The 12,410-nt window shown below is 31.4% G+C and overlaps 1 protein-coding gene across 2 annotated transcripts in view; it reads right to left on the bottom strand.

Moving 5' to 3' along the window:
* Nucleotides 1–11,488, bottom strand: part of btbd10a (BTB (POZ) domain containing 10a) — a 28,659-nt gene extending 17,171 nt beyond the window's left edge. The window contains exons 1-2 of one of the 2 annotated variants that reach the window (XM_056452037.1): nt 11,350–11,488; nt 7,544–7,693 (exon numbers count right to left, since the gene is read on the bottom strand). In XM_056452037.1, coding sequence (XP_056308012.1) covers nt 7,544–7,644 — 101 coding nt within the window. In that variant the 5' untranslated portion in view covers nt 7,645–7,693; nt 11,350–11,488. Of the gene's footprint in view, nt 1–4,387; nt 4,654–7,543; nt 7,694–11,349 lie in introns of those variants that run through there. The other variant, XM_056452038.1, reaches the window with a different exon arrangement.
* Between the last annotated feature and the right edge of the window lie 922 nt (nt 11,489–12,410).

The raw sequence follows: 12,410 nt of genomic DNA, 5'->3' as shown, positions 1-12,410 counted from the left end.
TGCTCTTCACGTGGCCACCCAATATTGCCTCTCTTGCCCTGCGCTGAACGAAACATAAAGCACCCAGTGAAGCGTGAACGGCAGAATATTCACTTTGAATAAATGATGAATAGGCTGGAAATAGGGCTTGTTTTATCCCAGCAAAAGTGCTGCCCAATATGGACCCCTCCATTTATCGGGACTCTCATGAGCATAGCAGCCAAGAGCTTTGAGACCCCATTAACCAAGCAGACCATGAGCAGAGCCCACAGCGAGCACACACACACACACATATTCAGCTGCATCTGTTTACTGACACGTACATGCTGAAAACAACAACAACATATAGTGCACTCCTTGAGAGAGTAGATGCTTCTTTTCTTGAAAGCCTTTCAAACTGTGTGCTGATGTTGTCATAAAGTGTCCAAAACTACCACATCACCTACAAGACAAACTAACTTCTTGGAGTTGTTTTGTCCACTTTGCCATTGTCCTAATATTAACTATGTTTCTATCCACCTATTTGTATGCATATTTTGCAATAAATCACAAAACAAATATTCCAACTGAAATATAGGAAAATGCCCAGAAGCACATACATTTTGAAAAATGTGCATCAAAAAAACTTGTTCAAACAGCTGAATAGAATCAACTTTTATCCAAAACGAAAACCTGAACAGGATGGTGGAAACACATTTGCTGAATAAATTCCAGCATGCAAATAAAAACGTCATTTGTTTTACTTAATCATGTGATAGCCTAAATATGCATGATGGGATGCTATTTATGGACAAACCAGTGGACTGACATTGCACAACATCTAAAATGTTGTTTTGGTGATTGTGAAATCCCTCAGCCAAAGTTCATCATCAGAGCGGTTCATTATTATTACCTATTACCTCCAGAACTGTCTTAAGGGACTGTGCTTTCACCGAGTCTTTCACGCCTCCAAAAGCCACAGCGTGATTATTGAGTTTCATTTTCTGAAGACAGACAGACAGACATCCTCTTCCAAATTGATTTATAACTCATAATTAGCACCCTGATAGTGAAAAAATTCAGCATTTCTGCTATTTGATTGTATCCACCTCAACAGCTCAACAACATTTTCTTTCCCACCAAGCACAGCTCTATTTTAGTTCTATACTGCATTGTAATGAATGTCTGAGTGAGCTTGGCCTGTGTTTTCCTCATATTTACAGCCCTGTGAAACAAGCTCACAGTTTACTCAAATGCAAAATACCAGTGGTGATTTTTAAAAATGTATCATTATTTATGAAACGGTTCCGTGTGCGCAATGCTTTGTTCTCAACAAGAGCAGAGTTTTAACATTAATATTTCAAGCAAAAGCTGAATAGAAACTTAATGGACTGCAAAGCATAATGTGACTTTACAGTCTATGATTTGAGATATTTCAGACCATTTGGAGCACTATTTCATTTGGAGATTACCGATAGATGTGGTGTGCCTCTAGAGAGCCATTAAACCCAGTGCGTTGAAAAAGATCAAATCAAGTTCACAGATAAACTTAACTGTATTTATGGCATAAGTATTTAAATGAAATAAAACCTAAGAAAAACGTTATTATTTATTCTAACAACACAAATAAATAAAATAATACAAATTATTAGTATAAACAAATATATACAATTGTTCATGAAATGTATAAAAAAAAGACAATTTAAATAAAATACTAAAAAGAGACAAATAACATTAAAAGCAATAGTTGTTGCTATTATTATTAGTAGTAGTAGTAGTAATAAATAATTTAAAAAATAATTATAACAACACTGAATACTGTTATAATATAAAGATTAACATTTTAATAAAAATGATACATAAAATGTATAGAATTATTCTCATAAATACAAACTAGTTTATTATTAAACGACCATATTTGCCATCAGTAGCTTAAATATTAAACAATGATTCAAAAATAACAACTGTGTTAAACAACTGAAATAAAGCAAAATAAAGGTAATGATGAAGGACATGCAATAATAATGGAATAAATACTGTATTAAATAATAATTACACATTACTTTCATTATGATCATTTAAACAAACTGTATACAAACTGCACAGTTTGACAGTTTACACACCATTAAACTGAATAATTAATTAATATAAAACTATTTAAAAGACAACTCAGTCCAGTGCATTTATACAATTTTTTATACAATTAATAGTTATTATAATAATATTAATAATAATTATTATTATTATTTTTGTTATTATTATTATTATTATTATTATGTCAGATTAAATATGATACAATTATATTATTTGATTACCAGTATTATTATTGTTATTTTTATTATAATTATGATTATAGAAACATTATGAGAGATATGGTATAAAAACTAGGGGTGTCACAAAATACATTGTTTATGGTATTACTTTTTCATAATTTATATAAGCGCAATATTACACATGAATGGTATCATGAGGAAGTTGCAATCTTTATATGTACATTTTGCATTTTATTTAGCAAAGTTTCTATTCATATGTTGGACATGTTATCCATTTTTGAAAAGTGTTTGACATTTTATTTATATTTCTTATATATATATATATATATATATATATATATATATATATATATATATATATATATATATATATATATATATATATATTTAATCAAAGAAGAAATAGTCCTTAACATGTATTCAGAATATGAACTGAACATAGATTAAGTTTACAGATAAGGTACTATATCGTGATTTACAGTGCTTAGCATAATTGAGTACACCCCATTTTGAAAATGAATATTTTTTTCCATTTCTCAGTGAATATAGACAATGTATTTTGGTGTGTTTAAACAAAACAGACTTATCAAACCGATATATTTATTAAAATAATCTTAAGATCTTAATATATATAATCTTAGGATAATACAATTAAATTCAAGCAAAATATTGAAAACAAACTATTAGACCTACAAAAGTTCAACATTTTTTTTTTTTTTTTGTGCTTCTCTTGATTTTTCCTCACTTTTTTTTTTAAATGTATTTAATATTTTTCTGTAAAATATATTTGGGTGTACTACTTTTTGGACCAGTCGCAAGTTATTTTGTTAGATAAGCTCCAGATTTGGCTTCAGTACTGACTAATGTAATGTATATGCACAAATATAATATTGTATAGCTTCTAGGCATGAGCCGGTATAAGATTTTGACGGTATGCTAACCTTGGATAAAAATATCGGTTTCACAGTATTGTGATTACTGCTCTAAAATATATTGGTTTTAAATGTCTGGTAAAAACAAAAACTTTTTTTCCCTTTGAACACAATATATTATACTTTTGGAAAGTTTTATAATATTTTGGAGCAGTAAACATGTCATCTTTGAATATTTTTTTCTGTTGAACATACTGTTGTCTAAAAAAATATAAAAAATAAATCTTACATATACCTTAGCAACAGTACAGAAAATTTTGCCGGTTTTAAAACCTTGACTTTTCCAAACCACAGTATACCGTGAAAAGGGTTATCGTCCCATGCTTAATAGACTCCTATTAAAAATATGACTTTATAAGATAGATTTGTGAGGGGTGTACTTACACATATAAGCTAAGCACTGTGCGTCGTTTTCATGAAATGAGATGATATTGTTATATGAGATGGTCATATTGCCCGGTATTATTGAAGTTTTTTTTTTTCAAAAAGAATAAAACAGAACGACCAATTTATAGGATAGATTATTTTAAGTTGTATACATGTTGCTATTTGTAGTTATTGTTATCATAAGACACCTTTAAAAACGACCTTTTACCAGCATTTCTCAGAAGCATCCTCAGCCTAACAATCAGATTATTTACGCTGCCAAGATTCCAGTCATTAATGTGATGGTGAAACCTGAACTTCAACTGCACCATCTGAGCCTTCTGAAGATTCCCTCAACATCACACACACACAAACACACACACACAAACACACAGGACACTCTCATCACTTCACACAAGTATACCAATCATCATCTACAGCTGCATCATTACAAGACCCTGTTTTTGCTTCTCCGTTGCATCAGCCCAAAAAACTGTGTCAAGCAGAAATAGTCCACAATGAAGAAGAAGCATGTCTGATGTCTCCGGACCCCTCAGGGGACAGCATCATGTTTCTGAGGATCAATCAGCATGAATACAAAACGACAGGTGCGTTTTTAAACTTGACTTCTGTTCTAAGTAACTACACAATCCGTTCCGTTACTTACAGAGAAAGTAGCATTAATAATTCAGCGCACTGCTGACACCGTTAAACAGCGAGACAACGCGTTTCTCACGCGCGTCCAAACCAACTCATTTCCAAACGACAGAATACTAGATTAGAGACCAGCAGCCTCTCTTAAAATAAAACTTGCCACATTTTCCCCACAAGACTTTCTTAAACACAAGGGCTACATACCCGCCTCTCCTCAAAACAAAGCAGCAGGGAAGCAGCTGATGAATGAACGCACAAAGGACGCGCGCTCCTTCGCCCAACCACGGCTTTCCGGGCGACTTAACATCCTCGGGCATTACTTTCAAACTTCAGCATAATGCGGTGGAACTTATTCGCCACGAACACAGCATCCAAACGCCGCAGTCCGGGAATAAAGGACGCCCTCAGGTAGCGTCGACGGGAGGATGGTGGCATAGTAACCTGACGGAGCCGCACGCGCGAGCATGAATGGCTGGTCGCGTTTTTTCTGCTCCTGTGGCACGCGGAGGATGACGTAGGCGGACCTTATAACATCTCCTGATACTGTAGATGGTCTCTCATGCGCGATCATCACACACAATGGGCTGATGAAAGAGACAGCGGAATGGGATGGAGCTCGTGCTGATGGAGAGTGAACTCAGTGAACCTACTCGAGTCAACTTATATGCGGGACTTATTACTGTGACCTTCGATTATGAATATAGTACGAAGTTAATTTATAGGTGAAGAAAAGGTGGATGCTGCGATGCGCAATCTGGCATGCATTCAAACCAATAGGCTTTATTCGCTTGGTTTCTTTAACAACAACAACAATATTATTAGGATTAATCGGACGACACAGCTATATAATAATGATAGCTGCACTTCTAAAAAGTGTTTTCTTTGCACCTTTCTTTACATTCAAAAAGGCTACAGCACAATGGCTATTGTTTTCCGACTACGTCTTTTCAAGCTGTTAGTTTTCCAATGTCCAGCAGGTGGCGCTGACACACACATTAGTACAGGTTGTAGATTATGTAGAGGTAAATAACCGTTATTTTCATTATATATATATATATATATATATATATATATATATATATATATATATATATATATATATATATATATATATATATATATATATATATATATATATATACACATATATATATGTTTACTTTGTGACAATTAAAGGGGTAGTTCACCTTCTACTGAGAATAAAGTCATCCTTTACACACCCGGTACTTCTTACAAACCTGTCAGAGTTATTTAGTAGAGAAGATTTTTTTTTTAAAAGTTGAAAACCTGTAACCATTGATTTCCATAATAGTTTTTTCTAGAATGGAAGTCAATGATTAAAGGTTTCTAACATTTTTCAAAATAACTTTTGATACTTCCAAAAAAAAAAAGGAAATTTATAAAGATTTGGAACCACTTGGAGGGCATAAGTACAATAGGTAACATTACAATAAAATCTCATTAGTAAACATTTGTTAATGCATTAAAATCTACAGTGAGAAATAACCATAAACTTAAAACAGAATTTTATTAACTTAAATTAAAAAAAAAATCTATTGACATTTGATATTATTAGACATTAACAAAAATATTAACATTACCTGGGATTTATAAACGCTTTTGCAGTTTTCACCATAAGGTTAAATAAATTAACTCATGTTAACTAATAGAGCCTTATGCCACAGTCACACTAGAGTTTGAGCATGCGAAATTCTGACGTATGTCATTGCGAAAAGGGGCGAGATTCAACAAGACAATTAGACATTTAAAATAAAGTGAGCGGTTGGTCTACAATTAAAATTTCTGTACAGAGAGATCATGTTTTGATCTTCGATTGGTCGCACACAGTCACGTGATACGATTTTGCAGGTCAGAGTTCGCCAAGCTTGAACTTTGCAGCAAAGCGAATTTGTCGCACAAGCTTGCGTTTTCAGTCTGCTGCATTCGCATGCGTATGAACGAAAGTCTATGGGGAGAAAAGAGCAGTGTGACCACTGCTTTACCTTGCAGTGATAAACTATAGGTCAATTAATAGTCAAAGCATTTTCATATGTCTCCTGCATGTCGTAGTCAAGATTAACAGGTGGAAATGTTTATGTTAGAAAATAAATGTTAGTTTTAATGTTAATTTTTTTATGTTATATTAATGTTTCCACTACAAATTGTTCCCAATGTGTAATTTATAGGATTAATTTGGTTTTCATACATTAGAACGTGTCCTGTTTGACTTTTTTCTTAGCAAATAATAATATCTATCATACAGTTTTACCATGATTTACAGAAGACAACGTGAATGTCATTCAGTGTAACAATGGTTTACTATAGCAGATAAAATCCTGTTAAACATATTTCGAGCAAACAGGATATTTAAGGATCACATTGCAGCCCAAAAATGCAATTTAAATTTTTGTTTAAACTTTATACTTTGCCACTGTAATTCAAACCACTAAAATCTAATAAAACTCAGCTTGATCTTTTCTTCTGAATACTTCAATAAGTACAGAACACTGAATGATGATGAACCATTATTTTCACCAACATTGGTACAAAATTACATTAAAGTACATACTTAACTTACTTTTAACATGCTATACATTGATATATTTTGTCAATTTAATTTGATGATACACCAAAATGGGATAGCTTTTGTTTATTCAGTTGAAGTCAAAATTATTAGCCCTCCTGGGATTTTTTTTTTTTTTTTTTTCCAAATGACGTTTAACAGACCAAAGAATTTTTTTACAGTATTTGCTATAATATTTTTAACTAGAATAAAAGATTTTAAATTTTTTTGAATAATAAAAAATAATTTAATTACAGTATTAACATAATTATTAAGCAATATTAAGCAATATTTGTTTTTTGCTCGATTGGCTACACAAAAAACTTATGTTCATTGAATTGTCTATTTACCCTAGCTGCTTAGTTATATCATTATCCTAACTAGCTGAATACTAATATCTTGAAAAATATCTAGTAAAATATTATGTACTACTGTCATCATAACAAAGATAAAATAAGTTATAAAAAAATTAGTTATTAAAACTATTATGTTTAGAAATGTGTTGGAAAAAAACTCTCTCCGTTAAATATAAATTGGGGAAAAATGTGAAATAATTCAAACTTAACAGGAGGTCTAATAATTCTGACTTCAACTGTATATAATTGATTTAACATTTAAACTGAATCAAGAGAAAAAAACATTCATGTAATCTACATACTCAACTCTAAATGCATATGATAGTGCAGTATTTTGGGAATCACAGTGGAGTCCAAACAGAAAATCTACCAAAAAAATAAATAAATCTTCACATCTACAGAAAATCCATGCAGTCGGTTATGACGTGGAGTCTTCCTTACCTGAGGCGTCTACAGACTCTCCTAGACCGACATGTTGTCCTTTGATCCCAATTTTCGGAATCGCTTGAATGGCTGTCATAAGAGACAGGGCGTGCTGCCATCTCAAAAGAGTTGATATTACTGGACTGAAAGGCTTTCAGATCTCATATCCTAACATGGCAAAAAGAACGAAAGAATTAACAAATGTTGCTATGCATTATTTATTTGTTTTGTTGTTCACATTTATATTGTGTCATTATTACAGAGCAAAACTGCATATTTTTTATGCTGCATAACTTGCTTGCCATAAAATTTTATTGTATTTTGATTAAAATTTTATTTAAACAGACACAAAAGTTACAAAAAAGGAAGTGACATGTTTGTTGAGAACATAATCTTCAAGACTTGTGCACTAGAATTAATACTGGAATGCTACCATTGAACCAACTTTAAAGACTCCCTTTGGCATAATATTTTAGGCTTTTGGAATAGATTTTGATCGCTAGAGGCTGACTGGTTATTGTCTAATGTTTATAAGAGCACTAAACTTGTACTGTAAAAATATTTTGCTAATATTCTGCTAATTAATCTTCGAATTGATGGGGTCTTCAAAATGTTTGAAGAAAAAGCATTGGTAAATGTAAACATAAAGGTATTTTTAAAAATAAAACTTAAAAAAAGAATAACATCTTATCATATAACTATTAGAATTATTTAAAAATAGAATGTTATACACATTAACATAAATAAAATTTATATTTTTATTGTTTATAAAACACAAATTAAATTGCTTTTAACCAATATTTGTACCAATATTTACACTCTGAAATAATGTTTTAGAATTGTTTATATGTATAGCAATATATGTTTAATAAAAACAATAAATATAAAAAGTACTTTAAGTATTTCATATTTTACTAAAGCAACTGTTCTTCGTGATTTCACAAAATACTACTGTATAATAGAGCTGCATAATATATATCATTTCAGCATCAATATCGCAATGTGTGCATTGCAAAGATTTGCAATGTTGAGTCTGAATTATAGTGGAGCAGGAACTACAAAAAAAATGATCTCAACGTACTTCCTGTTTTACATTTTTAATTTCTGTAGCTTCCGAGAATCTGAAAAGAGCCACATATTGATAATGTTACGATAGCTGTTTTAACATTAAGAGATGATTGAACTGCCTCTTGTAACAGTTATGAAATAGTTTGATAACAAGCAGAAAATGATCATGAGCCAATGACATGACCACATTGAAATGATCTATACAAACTTATGATTTATGCAAAAAAAAAAAAAAAGAATCTTAAAATTGTTGTCTTGTTTCTAGTCCAAATATCTACATTTCAAAGCGAAAACAAGATTATTTAACTTAACCCACTGGCACATCATTTAAGGAAAACTTCATTTTGACTCATTTCTTCTGATGGTGAAAACAAAACAATATTTTTACTTGCTCTGAGAATTTTTTGATATTTGGACTGCAAATAACATACTGTACCTGAATATTGTTAGACTCCCTAGAAAACCATCAAATAGAGCTATTCATATTGTGAAACTATGTTCATAGTGCAATATTTATCGCAGAAAAATAAAATATGACAATATCAGATTTTTCCAAAATCGTACAGCCCTTCGGTAAAACTAAATTGAAAAAGTAAGATAAATAATTACTAAAATAACATCAGCAATTTTTATTAAGCACATTAGCATAAAGGAATCACAACAAATAAATAAAACTTGTATTAATACAATAATAACAAAATAATCAATAAAATAAGGGTTTAGTAAAAAATACATTTAAAAGTTAAATTATAAAATGTTGTATATTTTGTTGAGAAAATATTTGATCAAAACAAAATCAAATGCTCATTAGATTCAAATGAACAATAAAAAGATTGTCTACATCAGGGGTTCCCAAACTTTTCAGCCCACGACCCCCAAAATAACAATGCCAGTGACTCCCGGATTCCTTGGGGGTTTAAAATATAAACATACAAACATTGTGCACACAAAATTAGGCCTCTATGAATGCAAGCATATTGACAACACAAAAAAAAACAATCAAACAACCATATATTTTTATAGTCATTTATTAATATGTTTAATTTAATATCAACCTCACCTAATGAGACTGGTGACCACAATGTTTTCACCACAACTTGCACAAGTCTTGCACAAGACTGCCAATCAGAGATCATCCTCAATGTTCAGTTGTGGCCTGTATTTATTTTTAATGTATTTGATTGCCATAAAGGCGTCAGAAAGTTTAACATGGTGATATAAAATCAATCTGCGGCAGCTGAAGCTACTGCTGTGTTGTTAATCTTTTTTTATTATTATTATTTTTATTTATTGCCATGTCAGCAACCAAGGCTATTTTCATGGCAAGAACATTTCAGTAATAAATATACAATTAAAAACAACAAACAAACGGATACATGAATTAAATAAGATTTTTTTTGTGTGTTAATACATGATAAGAAGAATTCTAAGTTTTTTCTGGTGTCACTTTGTTAAAAATGTCCTTAACAGAGTTCATTTCATAAAAACGTCTTCTGGAATCATATAAAGCAGGACAGTCTAGTAAAATGTGTTTTACAGTGAGGGGAATTGTGCAGTACAAACATTGTGTTGTTAATCTAACATAAACACACCAATCCCATGACAAAAATAATTAAAAGGCTGATGGATTTACATTTGCATGTTGTTGTTTTATATGTAACTATTAACTACTATTTTTTCCTGTAGGTTATGGATAAAATATGGTAATTTTAATATTCATTCATTCATTCATTTTCTTTTCAGCTCAGTCCCTTTATTAATCAAGGGTCGCCATAGAGGAATGAACTGCCAACTTATCAAGCACATGTTCTACGCAGCGAATGCCCTTCCAGCTGCAACGGTAATTCTAATAGTTTAATATAACATATTATTTGACTGTTGGAAATCGCCAAGCGACTCCCTGTCATTGTCCTGTGACCCTCCAGGAGGTCCAGACACCTACTTTCGAAACCACTGGTCTACATAACTAAATTATTACACAAATTTGACAAATTAAATATAATTATTGAATAATAATTACTATGCAATGCAATGATGTAACGATATTTTAATAGGTACTAAATATTTCATTTAATAAGTATAAACATTAAGGTAAAGTTGGTTTTATATTCACACATTCGTTCAGAGACAACTTGTGACATGCTCTTTTTATTGTTTACCATGGTACTTTGAATATTAAATCTGAAATCACATGCAAGTATGATTTCAAAACAACATTAGCACTATTTGTTTGACTTTAATCAATGTTGTACTTTGCTGCTAATTTAAGTTCCCTCTAGATATAGAATTAGCAAAGAATAGCCTAATGTCCTGAAAATATATTAAGGTGAGACTCCGAATGTGAAAATAAATATAAAACCAGCATTACCTCAATAGTATAAACTGGTGGTGTTTCACACCAAGATGACCCTATCTGGAATACGTGGTATTAAAATATTAAAAAACTGCTGAACAGTTAAATTCAGGAAATGATTATTTAACTATTCTAGTTACAAAACTTAACTCTGGGAACGTGTCTTCAAAAAATACAATACTAAACTGACTATGAGACAAGCTTTGAAACAATAAACAGTTCAGTCTCACAAATGTTCATCTAATCCGCTATTTATTGAGCTCATATCAAAATACAGTTTTCAAAATGTCAACAAAGCTGACCAAAGTGTTTCAACCTTGCTAGCCTGAGAGGCTAAGCTATCTAGTTAGCTTATCGGTTAGCTTTTAAAGTGAGCGATAAATCAACACACACGCTCTCTCACCAGTATCTTCCTAGCGCTGAACGTCCTCCACGAAGTGCACGCTCGAGCTATTTCAAAAACATTAGCCGTTAGCATGAATTTACTTGAGCTTGATCTTCATTACTCGCGATGGTGTTCATTGTTGACATATATGGGAAGCTACAAGGCTAAGTCGAATATCGCGAGAACACACGGACGTCGCCATAGAAACCAACTCGCGTCCAATTAAAGTGGAGAATCGCGCTGCTTTTGAAACATTTAGCTGCTGCCATAAAAGGCGCGATACAAGAATAGATCACTGAAGAGAAATGTTGACAAATTATACTGACATTATAACTATGATTGTGTTTGTACTATCAAGCAGTTAGCAGCGTTTTTTTTATTTGTTGACAAAATATTAATAAATATATTATAGAATAGCTCCGAATGATTTAAAATATACCCTATTTGTTATTGTTCTACACCAGAGGTCGAGAACCTTTTTCAGCAGCCATTACTTTTTTTTTTTGGCAAATGCATTTTTTAAAAGAGCCATTGGGTGTCTACTTGAGTCTTCAACTCATTAAGTTGAAATGTCCTTTTATTCTTATTCTTATTAATTTTGCTGTAAAAAATACAGAAAAAAGGTAATTGTATTTTCAATAGGAAACTGGTTGTTTTTATAATAGTTTTAACTTTTTTAATTTTAAAATATTATTGAAGAGAGACAGCTGGAGAGCCACATATTTATTCGTTAAAGAGCCACACGTGGCTCCTGAGCCATAGGTTCCCCTACCCCTGTTCTACACTCATATAAATTAACATTTTTAAAATGTATTTATAAAATATTTACATTTATTTGATATTTTTAACATAAAAAATGTAGGCCTATATAGGCCTAATCACACATATAAATTGCACTAATTAAATTTCAAATCAATTTTTATAAAACTTTAGCTTATAAAATTATTTATACAAAATGCATATTTTCTAATGCAAACTGCTTAAATTAAATAGTTTATTAAATTGCAGATTGAATTATTAAAAGTGAGCGATGTCAGACAGTGAAAAAATAATAAAACACACAGCACAACAGAGGCCAA

This window comes from Danio aesculapii, chromosome 25 (assembly GCF_903798145.1).
Source record: "Danio aesculapii chromosome 25, fDanAes4.1, whole genome shotgun sequence".
NCBI lineage: Eukaryota > Metazoa > Chordata > Actinopteri > Cypriniformes > Danionidae > Danio > Danio aesculapii.
This window is presented reverse-complemented; position numbering and strand designations above follow the sequence as displayed.